The sequence below is a fragment of the Oryx dammah genome, unplaced genomic scaffold (assembly GCF_014754425.2).
Source record: "Oryx dammah isolate SB20612 unplaced genomic scaffold, SCBI_Odam_1.1 HiC_scaffold_8, whole genome shotgun sequence".
Classification (NCBI taxonomy): Eukaryota; Metazoa; Chordata; class Mammalia; order Artiodactyla; family Bovidae; genus Oryx; species Oryx dammah.
This window is the reverse complement of record NW_024070192.1, coordinates 17,614,598-17,640,501: the sequence shown is the minus strand read 5'-3', so window position 1 is coordinate 17,640,501 and position 25,904 is coordinate 17,614,598. Positions and strand designations below refer to the sequence as shown.

At 58.2% G+C, this 25,904-nt stretch overlaps 1 protein-coding gene across 1 annotated transcript; it reads left to right on the top strand.

The window, feature by feature from the left end:
* The first annotated feature begins 2 nt into the window (after window positions 1-2).
* Window positions 3-25,904, top strand: FMNL1 (formin like 1). The gene is given in 28 exon segments (XM_040245097.1): window positions 3-745; window positions 9,736-9,819; window positions 11,296-11,409; window positions 12,031-12,104; window positions 12,474-12,557; window positions 12,874-13,011; window positions 15,082-15,190; window positions 15,914-15,990; window positions 16,177-16,270; window positions 17,157-17,231; window positions 17,544-17,654; window positions 18,629-18,778; window positions 19,346-19,447; window positions 19,618-19,870; window positions 20,086-20,264; window positions 20,267-20,417; window positions 20,612-20,736; window positions 21,384-21,586; window positions 22,039-22,273; window positions 22,435-22,503; window positions 23,334-23,414; window positions 23,503-23,632; window positions 23,764-23,927; window positions 24,179-24,280; window positions 24,428-24,523; window positions 24,791-24,911; window positions 25,081-25,179; window positions 25,424-25,904. Coding segments are annotated over 27 exon segments (3,342 nt in total). The 5' UTR covers window positions 3-616; the 3' UTR covers window positions 25,173-25,179; window positions 25,424-25,904.

Sequence of the window (25,904 nt, the reverse complement as noted above, 5' to 3'; positions counted from 1 at the left end):
CGGTTCCGAGCTAGCAGGAGCCTGCGGTTCTAGGACCCGGAGGCGCCGCCGAGCGCGCCGCCGCCTCTGCCTCGCTTCTGTCGCTCCCGCTCCGGCAGGTGAAGAGGCGCCCGCCGCCCCCCTCTGCGGCAGGTGAAGCGGGTCGGTAGCCCCCTCTCTGCAGCGCGATGGCTGCGGCGGACCCCCGGCAGGCGCCCGGCGCCCGCCCCCTCCCTCCAGCCCGCCCCCCTGGGGCTGGGTGCGTAGCGGCGGCGCCGAAATGCGGTTTGCGCGCACAGGGAGAGACAGCAGAAGTTAGAAGATCGCCGAGGGGGGAGCCCGCGCCGCAGCTTCCTGCCCCCGGCCCAGCCCTCTGGCCCCGGCGGCCTGCAGCCTGACTTCCTCCCCCCACCCCGCAGCTCGCCGCCCGGCTCCTCGGACGGGGCCGCCCCGATGGGACGCCGCGCCCCGGTCCCTGCGCGCCGCTGATCCGAGCGCCCTCGTCGCCGAGCCCCCGCCGCCGCCGAGAGCCGCTGCCCGTTTCGCCCCCCCCCCAGGCCAGGAGCCTTGACCGCCCTCCCCGGGAAAGCTGGATTTCCGAGGCTGGAGGCGCCTGGCCGACTGGGTGGGGACCACCATGGGCAACGCGGCCGGCAGCGCGGAGCAGCCCGCGAGCCCCGCCGCGTCGGCCCCCAAGCAGCCCGCGGCGCCCAAGCAGCCCATGCCCGCGGCCGGAGAGCTGGAGGAGAGGTTTAACCGGGTCCTGGTGAGCATGACCCGCGGTGCGCGAGGCTCGGGCGTGGGGTAACAGGGGCTCATCAGGCGTCCCCGCCCCCGGGGGCTCAGGTACCGCTTGGAGATCCCCGGCGGCCCCTCCACGGGGGGTGGGAGTGACAGTGGTTTCTTTCAGAGTGACTTAGCACTCTCCCCCCAAAACTTTCTTCTGCGATCGCCCAGACTCCCTCCCCAAAACATCCCCTCCCCCAGAGCTTCAGGGTCTAAAGGTCTAAACAAAAATGTCCTGTGAGGAAGTTGGGAGCGCGACGGTGCTGTGGGGTCCCGGGGGCACCTCCTTTCCCTCTGCACGCAGGCCCAGCTGCCGGGTGCAAGTCTGGAGCATCTGCTTGTGTTTGGGGTCCTGATCTGCTGGTGTCTGAGCTGCTGGGAGCTGGGTTGTCAGGTCATGCAGAGGGGCTGGCTGTGTTTCTCCCTCCTTCTGTGTCAGGGAGTGCTTGTCTGTGGGTCCTGATCTTGGGCCTTCCCTCGCACCCACTGGAGGGATTCAGGTTAGGAAGGGCGGGGTCAGGATGGGTTGGTCGCTCTGGCTTGGGGTGGAGCAAAAGTCTGAAAGCCCCCCTCCTGCACTGTCACCTGCTCCAGGGAATTGGGGGGGGCTTGGGGACTAGGCAACCGGAGAGGAAACTACCAGCTCAGACTGAACCTGGAGGCAGTTAGTGGGTGGGGGATCCAGAGCTAAGTCAGGGTTCCCTAAGACCTGGTGGAAGAAGGGAGGGCCAAAGGCCCCTCATTCCCACTTCCCTCTCCCGACCTCAGCCCTGTCCCAGGCTCCCTTCTCTAACTGATTGCCAGGTGGCCTGTCTGCTGTCAGCTCCCTCTCCAGACCCTGGGTGACAGGCAAATAAGGCCGTGCTTTCCCCCAGAGGCACTTCCAAGTCTGAGCAGGCTGGCACTGCAGGTCTGAGGGTGGGGGCCCGAGGGTGCTGCAGGCAGCGGAGCCAAGCAGGCCGGTGGCCGTCCCCTCCACCTCCTTGACATCACTTCCCCTCCCCTGGCCTGCCGTGAGGCCCTACTTGCCAGATCCTCTGCATGGCCCCTCCTAACGGTTCCTGGAAATCTTGGCTGCTGCCCCCTCCCAGGAGAAAGACTAGGAGGGATTGGAGGAGCTGTGGGGTGGGGGTGGGCTCTGATCTATCTACCTTGCTTGATTGGGGAGAGGGAGGCGGGGAGGGGGAGGATACCTCATACAAGCTAGGCCCTAGTACCCTACCTCTCCACCTGCTTCCCTTTCCCCAAACCCATGGCTGCACAAAGCTGAGCAGGGCAGAACAGAGTTGGAAGGGGGAGAAGGGGCCACTGGGGGAGCCTGAGTTAGTGGTGGATCCCTGGACCCCAGCCAGCTTGAATGGGGGGACACCATTCTGTCTTTCCCCTTAAGTGTCTATGGATGGGGGGTTGGGCTTTTGGGGTGAGGCCCAGGCCCAGTCCACGTTCTCTGTTAGGAAGAAACGGGGAGGAGCTGTGTGAATAATTCAGACCCCTGGAAAATCCAAAAGTCAAGGGTAATGCCTGTGTAGGACTTGATCGCCCTGCTTGCGTTTTTTTTTTTTTTTTGGCCTTTGCTCTGATTGGCCTAGTCTGACACTGAATGCCACTGGGGGTGCCTGAGAACTGGGTGTGGAGGGTGGAGGCCCAGAGTGGGGTCTGAGGGTGTCTTGGTGGAGGTAGCGGTAGTGGCTGGGTGGAAAGCTAGGGCACCAGCATCCACTTCTCACCCCTCCCAACCCCCAGGAACCCTAGTGTGTTTACACTTCCCCCTTCTTCCTGGGAGGGATCAGCCTGTCCCATGTCTGGCATGAGCAGAACACACCCAACCCAAGGTCGCTTGGCTAAGAACCTGGCTTCTCTAACTCCTCACCGTGTCCTGGGGTGACACCCTTGGCTCCTGCCTGAGGGTGGCTGGGGCTGTGGATTTGGCTAAACTTAGTGTGGCCCAGAGGGTAAAGAATCTGCCTGCAATGGGGGAAACCCAGGTTTGATCCCTGGGTTGGGAAGATCCCCTGGAGAAGGGAAAGGCTACCCACCGCAGTATTCTTGCCTAGAGAATTCCATGGACAGAGGAGCCTGATGGGCTACAGTCCATGGGGTCATAAAGAGTCAGACATGACTGAGCGACTCACACACACACACACACATAGGGCAGTAACAAGGATTACAGGAGGTGCCTCCATGGTGCAGTAGTAAAAAATCCACCTGCCAATGCAGGAGACGTGGGTCCGACCCCTTGGTCGGATAGGTGTCCACTGGACTAGGGAATGGCAACCCAGTCCAGTATTCTTGCCTGGAAGATTCTATGGAACAATTTGCCTGGTGGGCTACAGTTCATGGGGTCGCAAAGAGTCAGACACAACTGAGCAACTGGGCACTGCACACCCTCCATCTGAATGCTGCCTCCTTGGCCAGAGCCTAGTCCTGTCCCCAGTGAACATCTAAGAGGAGAACCTCAGACTGCTGAGGGGGTGGGCCTCACACATCCAGGGATCCTCCAGTCTGGATGGGGGAAGCACAGACAGCCCTCCCCTTGGGGTTTAGTCACATGTCCCCAGGGAACCTCTCTCTTCCACTGGAGCTCAGCCCTTTCCTCCCGGGTGGGGAGTAGGATCCCATACAAAACCACTGCTTGGCTTCTGGCAGTGGGACCCCGCTTGTGGGTCAGGGGTGACCCGACCAGACCCACTGCTAGACAGGAGGTGAAGGTGCTTGTTTTCCCTTTCCCTGGGGGCAGCCTTTTTCCCAGGCAAGAATGGGTGGTGGGGGCTGTTTTTCCAAGGAGGCTGTGAGACAGAGGGGTGCCCCGGCTTAAAATGGGGGTGGGGAGAAAGAGCAGGTTGCGCCAGGGTTTCCGCCTGCTGCCTTAGCAACAGCAGAGGAGCGATGGCTGCCCAGAGACATGGGCCTGCTGCGATAGTGGGAAACCAGCCCGCCAAGCTCTGTGCTCTTGCCTCTCCTACGCCCTGCTGAACGCTGGGTGTCTTCCAGCCCCTTCAGGCCTTCCCCTGCAGGGGTCAGGGTTTGGGATGGTAGGGTATTCTTTCTAAGGCCTGCTGGAAGTGCCAGGCTTACAGTCTGGCCTAGGACACCCCTGAATCTGTCTAGGCGGGGAGGAGCCTGTAGCCTTGGGGCAAAGGGATCAAGGGAAGGCGCTGTGATGTGCTGGAGGCCAAGTGATGCTGGCATCTGAGGAGAGAGGAATTCACCGGATGGGCCTGGCACCCGGGGTGCCCTTAGCATGTGCCCAAGGTGGTGTGCACCTGGCCAGGCTGTATGGGGAGGTCAGGACGGTCCCAAGCAGGGTGTGGCTGCTGCGAGTCCTGCTTTTAGCTGGACCCCTTCCCCGTGGGGACTGGGACTGGAGGTGAAGGGCAAACGTGGGTCATTCTGTCGACTGCAACCAAGGCTCTGCCTTCTCGATCGGTCCCTCCTCTGGGGTGGGCCAGACAAAGTTTGGCGCATGGAGCTGTGAGGTTACTCCGACCCTGTGTCTCCTGTCTCTGGGGTCTCACATGGAGGATCTCGGTGGGGCTGTGGCTCTGTGGTCAGAAGCTGGGCTGGGCTGGGCAGAGGCCGTGGGATGCCATTCCCAGCAAGCAGGTCTGGCACATGCTGCCCCTGGAGATCCGGGGATGCGGTCGGCGTGATTCACAGTGACATCTGGGACCAGTTGGCAAAGAGCTGGAAGGGGGAGAAGGGCAGGAACAGGTGGGGCTGCTCTCGGGGCCCTGGGAGGTGGCTTAGGCTTCCCAGCGTCTAAGAAGGGCAGGGGTTACTCATGGGAAACGCGGAGGAGCTTCCTTGGGCTTTGGGTTGGGGTCATGAAGTTGAGGATCTGAGCTTCGTCCTGGCCAGTCCTGGCCACTTACTACCTCTGTGACCTTCAGCAAGTTACCCACATGCTCTGAGCTTCAGTTTTCCTCATGTGTAAAAAAGATAAGAAAATGGTTATATGTCAAGGACTCCCCTGGCGGTTCTGTGGTTAAGACTCCGCTTCCACTGCAGTGGGCTTGGGGTCAGTCTCTGGTTGGAGAACTAAGATGCCGCACTCCATGCGGTGCGACCAAAAAATCAAAAGTGTACGTGTGCCTGCTCGGATCGTCGAAGGGATTAAATAGAATCGAGGGGATTAAGCAGAGTGCTTAGCGCGATGCCTGACACAGAGTAAGTGCTCAATAAACACTGTCGGAGGACGGGAGGATGTTGGAACCCATTTGCTCCTCTTCATCTCAGGGGCCCTTCGAGGAGGAAGGAGCCCAGACCCTGCCTCCTCCCTCCCCCACCTCCAGCTTCCAGACCAACCGCAGGTGCCATCTTTAGTCTTTGACCGGCGCAGGCCAGGCTGCCCTCCCTGCCATCGCACAGGTCAGCCACGGTGGGGCCTTGGCCGGAAACGGAAACCGCGGGAGGCGGGCGCAGCGCTCCTGGAGGGTGGGGCAGCGCGGTGTAACGGTAGCTGTGCGCGGAGAGGGGGTGCGAGGCCTCCACTTCCCTCTGAAAGAGGGTGTGCTGGGGGGGGTTCCCCAGTGAGTAAGAGCTCGGTGTGGGCAACAACAGGAAACGCAGGGTGCTGGGTGGCAGGAAACGGGGCAGGCTGTTCCTGGTTCCTCAGACAGGCCCCTGGGGCCAGGCTGTCTGAGGAAGACCCCTGGGGTCCCGGGACCCACGTTTCTCATTGCTCTGAGCGCTCCTTCTTCGAGGAAACTGAGGCTTCTTAACCAGCTGGCTTCGAGGTCACCTTGGGCAAGCGGCTTAATGGCTCCAGGCCTCAGTTTCCCATTTGTGAAATGAGGATTAAGATAGTATCTGTTGGGTTGGCCAAAAAGTTTGTTCGAGCTTTCCTGTAAGTTGTTATGGAAAATGAACTTTTTGTCCAACCCGATTCTTTGTAGGCTTGTTGAGATGTAAGTCACATGGCATAGGGTGAATGTTTGGAAGGAATAGTCATTATTACCATTTTTTAAATCGGAGTATGAGTACTTTGAAAGTGATCGCTCAGTCGTGTCCGACTCTTTGCGACCCCATGGACTGTAACCTATCAGGCTCCTCCGTCCATGGGATTTTCCAGGCAAGAATGCTGGAGTGGATTGCCATTTCCTTCTCCAGGGGATCTTCCCAACCCAGGAATCAAACCCGAGTCTCCCACATTGCAGGCAGACGCTTTACCGTCTGAGCCATGTTATCACCGTTGTTAGTCTCCTACCAGCTTGGATGATAAAGGCGGTGCCTGCTGCCCTGGCTTCTTCCCTGCTTGCCCTAGGTCCTGCCATGGGGACCCTTCAACCCTGATGGGAGAAGCTGTTAGCTTTGTGAGGTTCTCAGCACCTGATTTTAGGGCCAGGTTACCCCACATCCTCTACACCTTGGATTGCTTATAAGAGCCCTGGAAAATCTATATACCAGAATTTTGAAAAGTGGATAAAATCAATTGTTTCTGGAGCTGCCCTGAGAGCTCTAAGACCAAGGTTGAGGCTACATAGAGGCGGGTGGGGCAGATGGATGGGGAAGTGGGGGCTTGCTTCTGGACCCATCAGGCTGTGCAATCTCTGTGGGGCTGGTCTGAGAATTTGGGCTGGTGCCCAAGTTCAAGGGCATCCTGGGGCTTGAAGGGCTAGACGTCCTAGGGAAAGGTGGCCAGGTGTGTTGGGATAGAGTCTCAGCTCAAACTGAAAGTGAAACCGGAGGGTGTGGCTGTGTCCAGATGTAGCTGGAGCCCCTTCAGTTTCCAGGGACACCTGCCAAGATGTCAGGGAGGCAGAGGGGGGGACGGCCTGCAAGAGGCTGCTCTTGAGTGTGCAGGGCTGGAGGCCCCCCTGACACCCAGAGAGGGGGGCAGGAAGGAGGCGGAGTGATCTCCCACACATTCTAATAGAAGCTTCTTCTCTCAATCAGGGTCACAGTCATGCCCTGAGAGATGACTTGCCCTCACAGCATGAAGGGCAGCGGGGGAGGGGGCTGAAGGCTCAGTTCGTTTTTTTGGCCAAGCTTTGGAGTCAGGTCCGCTTTATCCGGCTCTTTTCACAAACTTCTGTCCACCACACATCCCTTGCCTTGGGGGCTTCAGTGGACTCCCACGACCCCCAACCTGTGACATGTTTCTTCATCGTGGTTTGCCCCTGAAGAGTATTGTTACATCAAAGCACGGCACCTCACTGGGTAGTCCTGGGAGCCCTGAGTCTGAGGCAGAAGGGAAATGTGCCCATTTTATGGAAGAGGAAAGTGAGGCTGAAGGAGGCAGAGAAGTAGGCTAGGTGGGTCCCCTGAATCCAGCTCAGGTCCTCCACGTCACAGCCGCCTCCCTCTCCTCCTCCACACACAGACACCTGGACTTCACAATCCTTTCCTATCTCATTTGAGCACTGTCAGACAACCTCCTGCTTGTCTCCCAGCCCCCAGCCCCCGGGTGCTGCCGCCTCATTAAGGGCCCCAAGTCTGGTGGTCTGTGGATGTTTCCAGGGTGGCCTCACCCTACTCAGAGCGAGTGGCCTCACCTGTCCTCTCCTGCTCCCCAGGGGACCTGTCTCTTTCGGTGGGCACCTCCAAGGAACAGCTGCTAATTAGCGCTCAGCGCTGTCAGAGCTATTTCTGATTTCTGAGCCTAAATTTAGCCTGTCTGGCAGGCTGGAATGCAGGCCCGGGGGCCTGAGGAGGCCCAGGTGGGGAAGGGGCAAAGGGGTACCCTCCCCTTCACCACAACTGGACAGGCATGCTGGCCCAGCAGAGGCCTCCCCCTCCCCAGTAATAGCCATGGGGTGGAAGTGGGGGGTGCACCTGGGCGCTGGTTCTCAGTCAGCTTGGGGCTCAAAGCCAGCCTGGCTCTCCTTGTCCTGGCTTCCTAACCTTGGGCAGGTCATCAACCTGTGGTTGAACCTGTAGTGTATGGGTGACGGTGAGGCCAGTAATGGTGGGGGTGGGGGGAGGTGGCCCTCTGTGAGCAGGGCTGGTCAGCCCTCAGGCAAAGCTGGCATCACAATTGTTGGATTCATTTTGAGGATTAGTTGCTGCCTCTAGAAGTGCCTAGGAGCCAGCAAGTCCCCAGGGTGGGTGAGGGCCCCGAAGACCCCTATCAGGAAGCAGCGATCCCCTCTAAAGCTAAGCTGCTGAGCCCTCCCCCGCTCCTCTGCACCCTTCCCCCTCCAACTCCTTCCTCTGTGCTGGCCACCAGTCCAGCTTCCCCTGATGTTGCCTGCTTTCTCTCTGCTTCCTCCTCCATGCCCAGTCTTGGCTCCCCCACCCCCTCCACCTCAGCCCTGCCCCACCCTGGGTCTCTGTAGGGTGGAAGGATGGATCAAGAGAGCCCAGGGAGAAAGAGAGAGACAGAGACAGAGGATGGCCCCAGGGAGGACTTGCAACCCATAGGACCCTGCTCTGGGCTCCAGGGCTCCTTCCTGGGCTGTCCCTTCCAGAAAGCAGGAGCGGTCCAGGCCCTTGGCGCCAGGTTGGGGGAGGGTGACAGATGAGACTGAGGCAGTTTCCTCAATCCAGGCTCACTTTCGCAACGGGGGAGAGGGATGACGTAGTCCCATCCCCAGACTCCTGCTCGGGGAGGGGGCCTGGTGGACAGGATGTTTCACCTCTCAAGTGGGGCCCTGGCCGGAAAACTTGGGCAACCAGGGGCCAAAGGCACCCAGCTTCCTGTTGTCTGGGGCTGACCGAAAGCTGTGATTTTGGGGGTGAGATCTGACCAGAGCCCCAGAATTAGTCGCAGCACCCCAGAGAGGAAGCTGGCTGAGAAGCCTTGGGTGTGGGTGTGGCCCCGTCTCTGCTCCAGCTGTGGCCTCCGCTCAGGGCCATGTGACTGAGGATGTGTAGTCTGAGCCATCAGCGTGGACGGTGTGGGGGTGGGCTGGGTCTCTCCAGGGTTCCCACATCACCACTCAGATTCTGAGCTCCTTGAGGGCCAGAACTGTTTTTGGGACCTGATACCTAGTAGACCCTCAATAAACCTGGGTTTTACTGAAATGAGGTGAACTGGCATCATCTCCTGGTTCTATTAGGGAGACACTTGAAGTCTGGGGAGGTGGGATGCCCAGGAAGACCCTAGTGCTGGTGGCACCTGGTGATTCCATAGCCCTAGGTGGGACCTTAAGCTTGTCTGTGGGGAGAGGCTTGGCAGCCACCTTGTAGCCTTGTCATCTGTGGCTAGGGGAGGAGGGCCCAGGCAGAGCAACGCTGACCTTTCTTAATTCTGGAGGGGAGTCCCAGCCTGGGCCGCCAGAGCCACAGACCCAGCGCGCTGCCTGCTCTCCTGGTCCCTGTGACAGAGTGGCCTTCCCCTGGAATCTCCCTGGGCCCTGCAGCGGGGATCACCTGCTCGGAACTCCCTGCCGGTCTGACCTCATCCCCTCGGCCTATCCCCACCTCCTTCTGTCCCGAAGTGATGAGGCAGGAGGGGGCTGGGAAGGGCTGGGGGCAGTTGAGGGCTGTCGGGGGCTGTCCTGTGAGAGGCTTTGTGGTGCTTGTGAGACACAGGCACCCTGAGCTGGGGCTAAACACACGTGGTGTCTGCTAGCACGTGGGAATGGAGCATGGCGCACGCCTGGCCATACTTGGGCTTGAGTGAAGATGGGTCTCTGTTAGCTTCCCACTCAAATGGGAGAAGAGATGATATGCTCTTATCACACATGGGGAAACGAGCCCAGAGGGGCCTGAGATCCCCAGAAGTCAGGCTGAGAACCCATGCTCCTGCTTCCATGCCAGGGGTGACAGAGCTCAGGCCTCGGAGTCAAGCAGGCTCAGATTCCAATCCCAGTGTCACTTTCTTGCTCTTGGGCCTTTGGAGAGGTGTTCTACAACCAGGCCTCAGTGTTCTTCTTGGCTAATACTCCTTATCTCCAAGGGTGCGATGCGGACAGGGACCCATAGGGAGCTGGCCTCTAGGGGTTCCCCTGAAGATGCCCAGGCTCCCCTCCCCTGAATGCTGGATCCCCAGACTCAGACTCTTTACCTGGTTGTCTTCCTCCCCAGAACTGCATGAACTTGCCCCCGGACAAGGTCCAGCTGCTGAGCCAGTATGACAACGAGAAGAAGTGGGAGCTCATATGTGACCAGGTGGGCACAGGCTCCGCCCATCATCTGGTGGTGCCCTGCCTTCCAGGCTGGGATGGGCAGGGAGGGGACACTGCCATGCTGCCACGGGGCCACGACCCTGCCCTGGGGCCAGCGTAGCATCTGGGAGGGTGCTGAGGGCGTATGGTGAACTCTGAAATCCCCATCTCTTGGGCATGAGCCTCCCCAGGGACCTGATGAGACATGAACCCAGCTGGGTCTGCCCTCTGAAGAGCTGGGGCAGGGGCTGGCCTAGGACACTGGCCAGTGCGGCTCTGGGAGCCCAGAGGAGCAGCCTCTGGGCTGGGGAAGAGCAGGTGCAGTTCCAGGGTTGGACATCTTTGTTTCACCCCTTGGGAGGTGGGGAGGAGGGTCAGGAATCCCTGTCCTCCTTTGACTTTGGGTCCAGAGGACCTGCAGTCAATCAAGCCCCTTCCCAAGTCAGCCAGCTTCCAGATGACAGAGCAGGGACCAGAGCCGTTGGCTCCTGGTGCTCAGTCAGGTGTCTGGGTTTGCCTCCTTCTTGGCTCACGCTGGCTGCCCGGGCCCTCTGGCTGTGGGGCCGCTGTCCATGGTAGCAGCGAGGACCCCTCTTGTACAGCCGGGGCGGGGTGGGGCCTGATTGCTGCCGTGATTCAGCAAGGGAGGGAGGCTGGGGGTTGGGAGTTGGGGAGCAGGGAGCCTCCCCTGGGAGCCAGGGCTGGGCCTTTGGCTCCAGCTAATGGACTGGGATGGGAGGAGCTGGCAGGGCAGGAGTCTGGGAGGTGAGGGCGGGGAGCTGTCTCTGGAGGTTTCAGGGCTGGGGTAGGGGTCTTTGTTCTTTGACATTTCAGGTTGGGCACATAAAGGCCTGGGAGAAGTGAGGGGTTGAGGGTGGTGGCGGGCATATCTGAAGGGTCTGGGTTGGGAAGGGAGGGAGCTCCTTTGGACAAGGGGCTCTGGTGTGGCCTCCACCTCTTGTCTGAGTGGCTCCTAGAGCCCTGTGGGGCCGCTGGGTTGAGCGTTGGACACTCGCACACAGAGGTCCCTACAGAACAGCTGGGGTGGAGCCCTGGGGGAGGGAACCCCAGCCTTCCCGGTGCTGGCCCCTCCTCAGGCCCCTCCAGATTGTTCTTCTGCCTTGTATTCCCAGTTCTGGGCTGGGTGAGGCCCAGGGAGGGCAGTGGGCTGCAAGGGTGCCACCTACTGGCCTGCTCGAGTCTCCCCTGCCAGGGTAGGGTGTATGGTAGGACTGACCCCTCCACACTCCACCCAGGCTGTGACCATGAAGGGAAGGGATGACCTGGCCCAGGACCAGGGATCTCTTAAAGTGGCCCGGTGGATTGTTTGGGTTTGTGCCTTTGATATTCAAGGTGGGAGGTTTTAAGACAGCCTGGGACCTCGGATCTGAGCTGAGAAAGAGGCTCTGGGACAAAGACTGGCCATTTGCCCTGGGGTGGCCTTGGTTGGTACCATGTACATTCCACTGCATCTCTGCAGGAGCGGTTTCAAGTCAAGAACCCCCCAGCAGCCTATATCCAGAAGCTGAAGAGCTACCTGGAAACCGGTGGCGTCAGCCGAAAAGTCGCAGCAGACTGGATGCCCAACCTCGGGGTATTTGTCCCCCTTTCTCTCTGTTCCTTTCCCCCGCACTTTGCAAGCACTGGGGCAGCTGGAGGAACTGTGTGTGTGAACTCTTCTGCAGGCCTGTGTGGGTACACAGATGAGAGTGTGTATACAGGGGACTGCAAGCGCCCTGGGTATGCACTCTTATGGGTTCCTCTGCAGTTCCTGTTTGTGCTCTGATGTGTACACTTGTATGTATTTGTGTGGTGTATATGTACACGTGTGTACACTATGTGCACAGGCGTGTGTGTGTGTGTGTATCTTATGTCTGTGTACCCCCTGTACTTGTGTATGGATGTGCACATGTGCGTGGGTACCCAGGGTGTTCATGTTTGAATGTGTGCGTATCCTTTGTCCACATGTATGTGTGTGTGTGTGTAAGGAGGCACTGGTGTGCCTCTTTTGTGTCTGCACATGGCCGTGTGGTGTACACCCTGTGTGTTTGTGTAGGGGGAGTACGTGTGGCCTGAGAATGCTTATTCTGCCAGGCAGTTGTGTGGAGGTGGTGGGGGTGGCTGAGCGTGAAAGGCCAGTTGTGGGGGGCGGGCGGGCCCTGTTGGCTGAGGCCCGGGCCCCACCCTCCAGACTCCCCTTGTTTTTGGCTCCCAGTTTAAGAGGCGAGTTCAGGAGTCCACGCAGGTGCTCCGGGAATTGGAGATCTCTCTGAGGACCAACCACATTGGGTGAGTGAGGGCTTGGATTTCTGCGGGGAGGATCAGGGAGGGAGAGAGCTCTGCCATCAGGGAGCTCCTGGGGGCCCCTTACTATCCTCCCCATGCCCACCCCAGGCTGTGCCTGTGGGGTCCCCCTCCAGGATGGGGGTCCAGAACAGCTTCCCTGCCTCCTCTCCTGCCCACCCTTGGCTGGTCCCTTGAGGCGTGGCTGGGCCCTGGGTCCTGTCCGAGTCCTAGCATCCTCCCGTGGTGTCACCGGGTCTTCTGAGGCGGGGGCTGGTTGCTGTCTTCCGGGGGAAGGGCCCTGGGGCCCCTTGCTGTGCCCACTCGGGTCGGTACCCCATCCTGGCCGACCTCAGGAAGCCCTGTGTCCTGCAGATGGGTGCAGGAGTTCCTCAACGAGGAGAACCGCGGCCTGGATGTGTTGCTTGATTACCTGGCCTTTGCACAGTACTCCGTCGCGTAAGCCGGCCCCGCCCTGATCCCTTCCCTCAGAGTCCACACCTTCCGGCCTCTCGCCCACTCCTTGGCCACTTCCAGACAGTGCAGACTGGGCCCAGTCTGGAGCCCTGCAGTGGACCCTGAGCAAGGCCCCTTCCTGATGGCCCACTGTGGACGGGGATGGCCAGCTGGGACCTACTAGTGCCAGCCCTGCATCAAGAACACATGCCATTGCTCCTCCAGCCCCTAGTCTCTCCTGCAGTCTCCCCTGGTGCCCCCCGCCCCTCTCTTAAGGGCCCTGCTGGGCTGGCCTTCATCCACACTCTAACCCCCGCAGGTACAATATGGAGTCCACAGACAACGGGGCCCCAGGCTCCGAGAAGAGCAAGCCGCTGGAGCAGTCGGTGGAAGATCTGAGCAAGGGTCCGCCCTCATCCTTGCCGCCCCCGCCCAAGAGTCGCCACCTGACCATCAAGTAAGTGGGGCCCCCCCCCCCGCCTCGGTTGGGGTGGCAGGGGGCAGGGTGAATGGAGATTTCACCTCTGACTGCTGTACTCAGCCTGCTCCACCTGGGCCCTCAGGGTGGTGGGAGGACTGCCTGGCATTGGGGATCAGAGTAAGGGCTTCTCACAGGGCTCAGGAGATGGGTGTTTTAAGAAGCCTTTGGGGTGAGCACTTAGAGGCTGGAATTTGAAGGGGGGTCTGGGATAAGGAGGGGGTTTCTGGGTCAGGGGGATCCCTCTTGTATTCATCTAACCCCCCGTTTTCTCCCATGCGGCCTCCAGGTGCCCCCCTTCTCCCCGGTACGTAGCTGCCTAGGGGCTGGTGCATGCCTGGTCAGCTCCCAGGGTGGTGGTGGGATTGGGTGAGGTGTTCAACTCAGGTGACTCCCCTGGATTCAGCTGCTTCGGATACATCAGCCTACCCTAACTTAAGACATCCAGCTGGGAGGGCAGGAGAGGGGAGATAGCCCTGAACCCTCGTGTGGACCCTGGGTGCCTCCCTTCCCTCTCTGGGACAGGAAACCAACTTCGTCTTAAGACCCAAACTCTCACAATGTATTTCTTTCTTTCTTCTTCTTTTTTAAAATATTTATTTGGCTGTGGCAGGTCTTAGTTATAGCATGTGGGATCTAGTTCCCCGACCAGGAGTTGAACCCGGGCCCCTTGCATTAGGAACACAGAGTCTCGACCACTGGACAAGCAAGGAAGTCCAGCCCTCTCCCCAGTTTTTTATTGTTTAGTAGTTTTTAGTTATTTCTGGCTGTGCTGGGTCTTTGCTGCTGCTCGGGCTTCTCTCTACTTGGTGAGAGTAGGGGCTATTCTTCATTGCACTGTGGGCTTCTCACTGCAGTGGCATCTCTTGTTGCAGACCATGGACTCTGGGGCGCTTGGGCTCCGTAGTTGTGACTCCTGGGCTCTAGAGCACAGGTTCAGTCAGTAGTTGTGGCCCTGTGGCTTAGTTGCTCCACAGCACGTGGGCTCTTCCCAGACCAGAGATCGAACTCAAGTCTCCTTTGTCTCTTGCACTGGCAGGCAGATTCTTTACCACTGAGCCACTAGGGAAGTCCTCCCCAATTTCTTTGTTCATTCATTCATTCAACAAACATTTTTTTTAGCATTTACTATGTACCAGGCATGGTGGTAGGTGCTCAGGTCATCTAGTAGGGGACAGTGTGTGATAGGCTGTCATGGAGTTACGACTGTGAGCGCTAAGTAGGGAAGTGCACTGCCTGGGCCACGAGGAAGGCATCCCAGAAGAGATGACTCTGGAACTGTGTCTTGCAGGCTTTCCAGGCAGTGGTGGGCATGGGGAAGGGCATTCCAGGCAGAAGGAATAGCATGAGCAAAGACTCAAGAGGCATTTGAGCGATGACGGGAATGTGGCAGGCAGAGGGAGGAGTGGGGTCTCCCAGATGTTGGAAATGGGATAGAATTGTCCTGAGGATGCGGTGTGGAAGTTGAGTGGTGTGACAAGGGAAAAAAATCACCTATCTTTTATCAAAGAAATCAGCACATTCATATAGCACTTTGTGCCAGGCACTGTTCTAAACTCATTTCATAGTCCCAACAACCTTATCAGGAAGGTGCTGTTATTACCATTATTATTTTACAAAAGAGGAAACAGGCCCAGGGAGATTAAGTAATTTACCTTGCAAACCCTGAGCTGGGATTTGACCCAAAGCAGTCTGAATTCGCAAGATGGAAGATAAACCCATGTGGCTACGAGCGCCACCTTGTGGAGATCATATTCATTGCAGTTTACAAGCTTTGGAAGTCTTTGCCTTCTGTAAGCTCTCCATATATTAAGTCCCCATGATACAGCAACTCTTTTTGATGCCACCAAGTCACTGTTAGGAGTCTACTTCCCTGACTTCCCCCTTAAACTCCCCCCAAAATACCAAGCGCCAGGCCTAAGGACTGAGGAGGACTTTCTGCCCTCAGCCGGCCTCTTTGGTTGTGTGGACAGGAAGCCATCTGAGTGGTGGGGGGAACAGGAAGGGTTTGGGATTCTGACCCTTGCTGCCTCCTCCCCACCCACCCAGGTTGACCCCGGCTCACAGCAAGAAGGCCCTGAGGAATTCCCGTATCGTCAGCCAGAAGGACGACGTCCACGTCTGTATCATGTGTCTGCGCGCCATCATGAACTACCAGGTTGGCCAGCGGGCCTGGGCCATGGGCACTGACTGTCCTCCCTGGGGACTGCCTAAACTGCTGGGGCTCTGGGACCAACTGTCCCCCACCCGGCCCCCAGTGGAATCCTGGGGACTGGCTGTTAGCTTGAGTCTTAAGAGGAGAAGCACAGATTTCTGTCGCCTCTTAGCCAGGTCACCTAGAATACCCTGGACATGGCTAGGGGTGTGGACATACCCTACATGGGGGCATAGGCACCCCCATCAAGAAAGGCTAGACATCCACAGGAGAGCAGCCTCTGGGTTATGTCGTTTGGAGGGGTGATTGGTGAACCCAGTCCTTCCTCACTCAGCAGGCCTCTCAGGACTCACTGTGTCCAAGATGCTGAGTCTTGACACTGGGCTTTGAACAGACAAAGGTATTTAAAAAAGGGGGCCAGGCTCTGGCTACCACTGAAGAGGCTGTGGTTGGATATAAAGAACTTCCTGGGAATTCCCTGATGCTTCAGTGGCTAGGAATCCATGCTCTTAGTTCTGGGGCCCCAGGTTCCATCCCTGCTCAGGAAACCAAGATCCCACAAACCACCTGGCACAGGCCAAAAAAAAAAAAGAACCAACAAAGAACTTCCTAGGGCACTTAGATACCTGGACGGCATGGCGCTCACCATGCTGGAGGCACGGGACAGGAGGGTGCTGGCAGTCCTAGGGGTCTGCCCAGAGGAGCTGACCTCTCCTTTCTTCCTAGTCCGGCTTCAGCCTCGTCATGAACCACCCAGCCTGTGTCAATGAGATTGCTCTGAGTCTCAACAATAAGAACCCCAGGTGAGGTCCCGGCCCCTAATCTTTCTCTAGATTCTCCTCCTACTTAACCCCTTGCCTACTCAGTCCCCTAGTTCTCAGGACTGCTGCCCATCAGCTTCCCTGTCCTCCTCCCTAGCCAGGCCCACGTCCACCTTTGCCGTGGGACCTGCGTGTTCTCCAGGGAGCACCTGCCTCTTCTCTCCCCAGAACCAAGGCTCTGGTGTTGGAGCTGCTGGCGGCTGTTTGCCTGGTGCGGGGAGGACACGATATCATCCTTTCCGCCTTTGACAACTTCAAAGAGGTAATGGAGCCCCCACCTAACATGTACTTGTTTGGAGCCCTGTTGCTGGCAGGTGTGGTCTCTGCTGGGGGCAGCTAGAGATGCTGGGTAGGTATTTGGGGGGTGGTTTCCTCATCTAAAGGGAAGGTACAGGGTCACACAGAGGCCCTGTCTGGGGTGACAGGGACAACTACGGGGACTTGCTGAACCTCTGACCTTCAGCTTTGCCAGATCCAAACTGGCCTTGATCCATACATCTCAGAGTCATCGACTCTGGTAAGAGGCTCATGAGAGTAACTGCATGAGAGTATGATGCGTAAGGCAGCATACGGTCAGGCATTCCTTGAATGGATATTTATCGAGGGCCCGCTATGTGTCAGGCACAGAGTGGGCAGCTGGGATACATTAGTGAACAAAAGAAACAAAGGAGGCAGGGGAAGACAGATCATCAGTGATACAATAAATAAGCAAATTACATGGTGTCAGAGAATGATAAATATTCTGGGGAAAAAAAGCCAGGGAGCCTGTAGAGGGAGGGGGAACTGGGAGGTTGCCGGGTAGTCAGGGAAGCCTCATGGAGAAGGTGAGATGTAAGCAAAGCTGGGAGGGGAGTGAGGGATTGGTGTGGTGGCTGTCTTCAGTAAGAGCTCATCAGGCAGGTGGAATAGCAAGTGCAAAGGCCCTGAGGTAGGAATGTACTAGGATGCCAGAGTGGCCAGAATGGAGTCAGTTTTGGGAGGGCTGTGAGAGATCAAGAGGGACAAGAGGTTTTGAGCAGAAGAATGATTTGGCTTGACTTAGATTTAATTTGAGAGGAGCCCATAGAGGCATAAGGGGGTAGGCAGCTGGAAGATGGCTTAGGTGGTATGTCACTGGGACCTCAGTGACAACCATTCCTCCCACCCAGGTATGTGGAGAGCAGCACCGCTTTGAAAAGCTAATGGAATATTTCCGGAACGAGGACAGCAACATTGACTTCATGGTGAGCTCAGGCCTGGGCTGGGCTACCCTCGGGTGCCGGGAGCAACTAGGAGCCTGGGATCTGGGATCTGGGCTAAGCTCCTGCCAAGTATGAGAACTGAGTGGTTGGTGGAGGAAGGGTGGATGTCAGCAAGAGGGAGGCTGGGAGGAAGGGATGTGAGGGAAAATACGTAAGGGACACAGCCTGATTAGTGGAGTGAGAAACAGGGCAAGGGTGGGGGACTTGGGGATAAATTAGGGGGTGGAAGTCACTGAGAACCCCCCACCAAGAGGATCATAAACCTGCTCACTGCCCCGCCCCCCCACCCTGCAGGTGGCCTGCATGCAATTCATCAACATTGTGGTACATTCAGTGGAGAACATGAACTTCCGTGTCTTCCTGCAATATGAGTTCACACACCTGGGCCTGGACCTGTACTTGGAGGTTAGCCCTGCACCCCCTACCCCAACCCCAACCCCTGGACTTAACCACTTGCCTGCTGCAGAGTATGCCTCAGTGGTTAGCATCTGTAAAATAGGAGAACCGCAGAAATAATAAAGACTATTATTATTTTGCCTGCTGCAAAATAGGCACCCAGGCCACAGAGCGGTTGTTGTAGGCTCTAGAACAGGCTCTGAGAAGCCCTGGGTCTGACTCTGGGACATAATGGGGAGCACAGAGTCTGAGCCAAAACAGGAACTGGCTCTTGCTGTATGGGTCTGGGTCATGGGAGAGTTCCTTGCTCTGGGGAAGGTGGGCAGAGGGGCTTGGTACTTCCTGGTTTGGCCTGAGCAGACAAGCTGTAGCTTTCTTCTGATTTCTTTGTGAGGCTTCCCAAGATGAGCAGGGCCTTTGGAACTGGATTTTTGAAACCCAGAATCAACAAAAAGTGAAAAGCAGGCGAGGGTTGTATGTCCATTCCATGGAATATTATTCAGACACAAAAAAGAACAAAGTACTGATACATGGTACAATAGGGATGGGCCTTGAAAACTTTATGCTATTATGCTCAGTGAAAGAAGCCAGACACAAAAGCCATATATTGTATGATTCCCTAAAATGAAATGTCTGTAATAGGTAAGTCCAGTAGACAGAGATTGGTGGTGGCCAGGGGCAAGAAGAGGAGAGGATGGGGGAGTGGCTGCTAATGGGGACAGGGTTTCTTTTGGGGGTGATGTTCTGGAATTAGGTAGTGGTGAAGGTTTGCACAACCTTGTGAATATACTAAAAATTATTGAATTTTACACTTTAAAAGAGTGAATTTTATGGTATATAAATTATATCTCAATAAAAAAAAAAACCAAACCCAAAGTGGGCTATGGCTCAGGCCCCTTTGTCTTGGCTCTGGTGGTGATGGGGGGGTATTGGAAAGATTCCTCACACCAGGCCTTACCCTGCACCTTCCGTCCGGGGGACAGAGGCTTCGGCTCACAGAGAGCGACAAGCTGCAGGTGCAGATTCAGGCCTACCTGGACAACATCTTTGACGTGGGCGCGCTGCTGGAGGACACTGAGACCAAGAATGCTGTGCTGGAGCACGCGGAGCAGCTGGGGGAGCAGGTGACCCTGGTGAGAGCTGCCCCTGAGCCAGCAGAGAGCAGGCCCACAGAGCCCCCCACGCTGATATCAGGCACCGGTTCTAGGTGTGAATGGGGGCCCCCTGAGTTTGACCTGAATCCTTTGGGTGTCTCTCTCAATGAATGTCCATTGAGCTCCTCCCCTGGGTTTGACCTGAATCTTTTGGGTGCCTCGGACACGACTGGAGTGACTTAGCAGCAGCAGCAGCAGCAGCACGTGAATGAATGTTCATTGAGCTCCTCCCCTGGGCTGGACCTCTGAGGAAGGCAGGTCCCCTCTCCTCCAGGGGCCCAGACACCAGGCCCTGATTTGGGTGGAGCTGGGTGCCTGGGGTCCCCTGCCAGCCCAGTGTCCTCTCCATCTCCCTCCTTCATCAGTGGGGTCTTGGTTCCCCCTCAGGACTTCCCTTACTTGGGTTCAAGTGCCAGGCTCCCCCAGGGCTAAGCACATCCGGAAGCCTCCCCCAGCCCTCCAGGCAGCCATGCCTGGTGCCACCCCCTCAGCGGCCGTGCCAGTGCCCGGCTGCGGGGGGGAGCTCACCATGTGCTGGTGCCACAGCTCACAGAGCGGCTTCGGGAGGCGGAGAACGAATCCATGGCCAAGATCGCGGAGCTGGAGAAGCAGCTAAGCCAGGCCCGAAAGGAGCTGGAGACCCTGCGGGTGAGGTCGCGGGGAAGTGGGTTGGGCCGGGAACAAAGGGTGGGCCGGGATCCCAAGAACAGACCATCTGGGGGCTTCTAGGCTTGACACGTCCCTCTACCCCGGCAAGAGAATGGGGGCTCCGTGCCAGGCTTGCCGGCGGTTCCTAACCCCTCCCCCGGGGCTCGCAGGAGCGCTTCAGCGAGTCGACCCCTATGGGCACCTCCAGATGTCCTTCTGAGCCCGAGAAAGTGCCTGCCCCTGCCCCGGCGCGGCCGTCGGCCCTAGAGCTGAAGGTGGAGGAGCTGGAGGAGAAGGGGTTAATCCGTATCCTGAGGGGGCCCGGGGATGCAGTCTCCATCGAGATTCTCCCGGTCGCTGTGGCAACTCCGAGCGGCAGTGATGCCCCGACTCCGGGAGCGCCTACCGGCTCCCCCAGCCCAGGTGTGCAGGAGCTTCAGGCTGGCGGGGGAGGCGGGTAGGAATGGGGGGCTGCAGGGGGAGCCTGGGGACGTCTTGGGCCGGGAGAGGTGGAAGAAGTAGGTTTTGGTTGCGGGCGTGGCTCAGGTGCGGATGGGCCGCGGTGGGCCCAGTGCGCACGCGCAGGGCGGGGAGGCGAAATTGATACCACCTTCTTCCCGCCCCTTCCCCGGTTCTAGCCTCGGAACTCCCACCTGTAGCAGAGTTGGCTCCTGGAGCAGCACCGCCGCCGCCGCCGCCGCCGCCACCTCCACCTCCACCGCCACTGCCCCCACTGCTTGGACTCCCCTCCCAGCAGGAAGCCCCACCCCTGGCGCCCCCTCTGGCCCCGCCCCTCCCAGGCAGCCCCGAGCCCCCGCCCCCCCCCCGCCGCTGCCAGGCGACCAGCCGCCCCCACCCCCGCCGCCACCGCCGCCTCCCAGCGCGGACGGGCAGGTTCCTCCGCCGCCCCCGCCGCCTCCAGGAGGTCCCACTGATGCTCAAGCAGGGCCTGACTCAGAGATGGGCCCAGGTGAGTGGACTGACCAGGGCAGAGGGGCAAGGGAAGGGAGGATAGAGGGAGGGGCTCTGGCTTCACTGTCCTCCAGGACCTTCTGTCTGTGGGCCTCCAGCTTGCCTTGTCTGTCCTCGTTGGACCCGGGTAGGTTTCCTTCCAGCCATCCCACCACCTACTGCCCCAGTGATCACTCACGCCCTCTGTCTCAGGAGTGAAGGCCAAGAAACCCATCCAGACTAAGTTCAGAATGCCACTCTTAAACTGGGTAGCCCTGAAACCCAACCAGATCACGGGCACTGTCTTCACTGAGCTCAATGATGAGAAGGTGCTACAGGTGAGTGTGGCTCTGCCTTGCTGCCAGTGTGGGCACCGGAGGAGGAGGGGACCTGCCTGGATCATGCTGGGCATGGGGGGTGGTCACCTCCTCTACCCATTTTACAGAGGAGGGCATGGAGGCCCAGGAATGGGGTTTAAACCAAGCTGGTTTAGTGCATCTAGTAGGCGGTGTATCCTGATTCCCCTGCAGGCTTTCTCTCCATCCCTGTAGAGGGGCTCAACCTCCCCTAAGCCTGGCCTCTCTCTCCTCTCAGGCCCCTCGCTCACCACCTTCCCACAGACACCCAGGGCCTCACTTTCAGTTTTCTAAAAGGGATGTGTTCTGTTGCCTCCAGGCCGTTGCTCAGGCCGTCCCTCTTCCTGGAATGTCCTTTTTCTCTTTTTAACCCTGGCGAGTTGAGCTCTTCCTTCAGCTGAAACGGCTTAGAGTCTAGGTCCCCTGGGTGAGGTCCTGCTCTTGCTTCATCTGCTTCCCCCATTTCCCCCATCAAGGCCTGTGATCAGGTTGAGTACTGACTGGTTTGTCTCTCTGCTGATGGTTTGGTCAGGGCTGGGTAGATGGCTCTAGCACAGAGCACAGTGTTCAGCCAGGACCGCACCAGACCCCGGCCCCACCAGCGCCACCTCCTCTCCCTGCATCCCCAGGAGCTGGACATGAGTGACTTTGAGGAGCAGTTCAAGACTAAGTCCCAAGGTCCCAGCGTAGACCTTAGTGCTCTCAAGAGTAAGGCAGCCCAGAAGGCCCCCAGCAAAGCCACGCTCATCGAGGCCAACCGGGCCAAGAACCTGGCCATTACCCTGCGCAAGGGCAACCTGGGGGCAGATCGCATCTGCCAGGCCATCGAGACGTGAGTACCTCTGCCCTGAGCTTGTGGGCAGCCCAGCCCCTCTGCTAGGACGGGGTTGCTGGGCAAATCCTAGTAAGAGAGTCCCAGCTATGGGACACAATCCATCAAGTTTCATACCAACGCTGGTCAGAGGGTAGAGGGGGAAACTGTGCTCCCATTTTCAGGTTAAGAAAACTGAGGTCGTACTGTGATTCCATGCCCAGATGGAGATGTTCCTTTTGTCTTCTAGCTTCCTTGCACTCAGGCTCAGGCATTTACAGCTTGGGTATCTGTCACTGATATATGTCTGGGATTCCAGGCTTCCTAGCTTCCAGCTTCCTCTGACTTATTCTCTTAAGCTGTTGGTAACAGCAAATACTTAAGTTCATTTATTTGATCAAGTGATGGGGTATGGGTAGTCCTGCTATCAAGAACTGGTGAGTGTGAAGTGATGCTGACCCCTCCCCTGACAGGTATGACCTGCAGACCCTTGGCCTGGACTTCCTGGAGCTGCTGACCCGCTTCCTGCCCACAGAGTATGAGCGCAGCCTCATCGCTCGTTTCGAGCGGGAGCAGCGACCCATAGAGGAGCTGTCAGAGGAGGACCGCTTCATGCTGCGCTTCAGCCGTATCCCGCGCCTGCCCGAGCGCATGAACACGCTCACCTTCCTGGGCAACTTCCCAGACACTGCCCAGATGCTCATGCCGGTGTGCGCGGGCTGGCAGGGTGGTGCGGCCTGGGCTGGGATGGGGGAGGAGGCGGCTGGCAGCCTGGTCTCCAAGAGGGCGTCTGAGAGTTCTGGAGCCTCCTACCAGCTTCCCCCTTGCTCCTGCCCCAACTTACCACGCCTCCCCCATCCCACCCCCAGCAACTGAATGCCATCATTGCAGCCTCAATGTCCATCAAGTCCTCGGACAAACTCCGCCAGATCCTGGAGGTGAGACCCTAGGGCAAGGACCTGGGAGGCAAGAGGCCACCCATGATGGCTTGTGTGTTCTGGGTTGTGTGAGAGGGAGACCCAGGCCCCGCCCTGTGACCCTGGGCTGCACCCACTGTAAGGTTCTCACTTCTCACTTTTGGTGGTGGTGGCCGTCACAGTAACTTTGTTGTTGATTTTGTTGTCATTGGTATTTACATAGTTTTTGGTGGCGCTGCATCCAGGCTCAGGACGACAATGCTAAGAGGGGGTTGAGGGCCACATTCCAACAGCCCACCTCACACCCTGCCTGAGGGTTCATTAGCAGAGCCTTCTATTGTCTGAGAACCCATAGAAATGGCTGAGAGGGGCATTGACCCCACAGCCTCAGATGAGCACAGACTTGAGTAGGAACAGGTGGCTAGGTGGTAAAGAATCTGCCTGCCAGTGCAGGACATGCAAGAGACGTGGGTTTGATCCCTGAGCCAGGAAGATCCCCTTCAGTAGGAAATGGCAACCCACTCCAGTGTTCTTGCCTGGGAAAATGCCACGGGCAGAGGAGCCTGGGGGGCTATAGTCCATGGGGTCAAAAAGAGTCAGACATGGCTGAGTGACCAAGCACAGCACAGCAGATGACCAAACTGGGTGTGCCATGGTGTTAGCTGTGCACATGTGTTAAACACGTGTATACGTGCGTCACGGACCTGAGGCATCCATGCGGGAGTGTGGTGGCTGCTGAGTGGCTTGTTCCTGGCCACCTTGTCTTCTTGTGTAATTTATACTTTAGGGGGTTTCCTCAGCCCTGGCACCAGGCTGAGCTCCCCACCACCCACCTGTCCCACCTCTTGCAGATCGTCCTGGCTTTTGGCAACTACATGAACAGCAGCAAGCGTGGAGCAGCCTATGGCTTCCGGCTCCAGAGTCTGGATGCTGTAAGGAAGGGGGGAAGGAGGAGGCCCCCTGACCTGCGGGATGGGGGATGGCTGGGGGTGTGTGGCTTACAGCAGGTCCTCACTGCAGCTGTTGGAGATGAAGTCGACTGACCGCAAGCAGACGCTGCTGCATTACCTGGTGAAGGTCATTGCTGAAAAGTACCCACAGCTCACAGGTTTCCACAGCGACCTGCACTTTCTGGACAAGGCTGGCTCAGGTATGGGTGGGGGTTGGGGCTCAGCCCTGGGGATGGATAAAAGGTTGGGAGAGAGCCAGGGAGCTCAGGACGTAATGGGACGGAAATGCTGCCTCTCTGATTGTTTCTCTACTGTCCCACCTCCCACTCAGTGTCCCTGGACAGCGTGCTAGGGGACGTCCGCTCCCTGCAGCGAGGCCTGGAGTTGACCCAGCGGGAGTTTGTGAGGCAGGATGACTGCGTCGTGCTCAAGGAGTTCCTGAGGGTCAACTCACCTGTCATGGACAAGCTGCTGGCAGACAGCAAGACAGCTCAGGTGGGCTGGGGCTGGCCTCGGCCAGGGAGGTGGGGAGGCTGGGTTGGGGGCGAAGGGCCACCTAGGTAGGGTTGTGTAGCCAAGGCCTGGAGCCCTGTGACCCAGCAAGAACACCTTAGGGGATGGCACAGGAGGTGGCAGCTACCTGCCTGGAGGAGGAGAGATGAAGTGGCCAGTGTCCTAGTGGGTAGAGAGCAGTGGTCAGGACCTGAGGGGTCTGCGCTGGTGAGGCTGACAGCCTGTGCCCACAGGAAGCCTACGAGTCTGTGGTGGAGTACTTCGGAGAGAACCCCAAGACCACATCCCCCTCCATGTTCTTCTCCCTCTTTAGTCGCTTCATCAAAGCCTATAAGGTATGTTTGTTTGATGGGTAGGCTGGGACCCATGCAGGGCATTGCAGCCTCTCCACATGGGCAGTGGGAGGGGTGGGGGATATTTCTGCTGGGGGTGGACTAGGGAAGGGATGACTCCCCTCATGCAGACCCACCTTGGCTCCTCAGAAAGCCGAGCAGGAGGTGGAACAGTGGAAGAAGGAAGCAGCTGCCCAGGAGGCAGGCATCGACACTGCTGGGAAAGGGGAGCCCCAAGCACCCAAGGTAGGCAACTGTTGCTGAACTTGGTACTGGGATGCAGCGATGCTGATGCTTCATCCCAAAGATCTGGTCCTCCTGTGCACCCTCGTGTTTATGGACTGACCCTGCCCAAGGCCAGGATGCCTCTGTAGCCTGTGGTGGGGAATGGGTTCCTTTCCCTCATGCCAGCTTTCTTATCGTGGGGGGACCAGGCAGGTGGTCTAGGGTTTAGTGGTACAGGGGGAGAGGAGATCCTGAAGCTGGAGTTACATACCCTCGCCCTCTCCCTAGTCCCCTCCCAAGGTCCGGCGGCAACAGATGGACCTCATTTCTGAGCTAAAACGGAAGCAGCAGAAAGAGCCACTCATCTATGAGAGTGACCGTGATGGGGCCATTGAAGATATCATCACAGGTGGGGGCTTGGCAGGGGCTGTCCTGTCCTGGGTCTGTACTATGCTGTCTTCCATCCACCCCCCAACCCTGGTGGGGTCGGGATCTGTCTTCCTCACTGCCTCTTTGCTACTTTTTCTGTCTTTTTCCCTTTTTCCTTTCTCTCCTGGCTCCTTCCTTCCGACCCTCAGTGCTCAAGACGGTGCCCTTCACTGCTCGCACCGGCAAGAGGACGTCCAGGCTCCTCTATGAGGCCAGCCTGGGAGAGGAGATCCCCCTCTAGCCCCCAGGTACCCACCAGCCCGGCCTCGGATCCCAGTGGCTGCTCACAGCCCTGCGGGCTCCTGGGGGGTCTGAGTCATGCTGCCCTCCCCTGGGCCAGGCTCGGGGCTGGGGTGTGTTGGAAGGAGGTCTGATAAACAGGCTCCCTCCCACATGCGCACAACCTGGAGGGGTGAGGCCTGTGCCCTGGAGTGGTGTCCCAAGCCTGGGCAGACCCCTTGAAAAGTAAATGTCTCTCCTCTCTGCCGCCAGATCTACGGAACCAGCCCTACATCCGCTCAGACACAGGCCGGCGAAGCGCTCGTCGGCGCCCGCCGGGACCCCCGTTGCAGGTCACTTCCGACCTCTCGCTGTAGTCACTATTTCTGCAGATGGACTTCGAGGCCTGGGAGAGCGGGGCGGGGAGGGACAATCCGGGACTCAAGGAAGGTGGGACTTACTTAGCTCGGCTGGGCCGGGCAGCCTCCTTCACCAAGGTCCCCACCCCTGAGCGCCCCTCGAATGGCAGGGGCACCCCTCATCTTACCCCAGGGGGAGGCATCTCTGCACCCCCCCCCCAAATGCTGCTTGCAGCACCCCTCTTGCCCCAACAGCCATACTTAGCCTCAGCGGGAGCCCGGCCTGTAACTTATGTAAAGGGTAACCTTGCGCCCCTTCCGCTCTCCCCACCCGGACCCAGCTCCGAGGACTCCCCATGGACCTTATTTTTATACAAGATTAATAAAGACGTTTG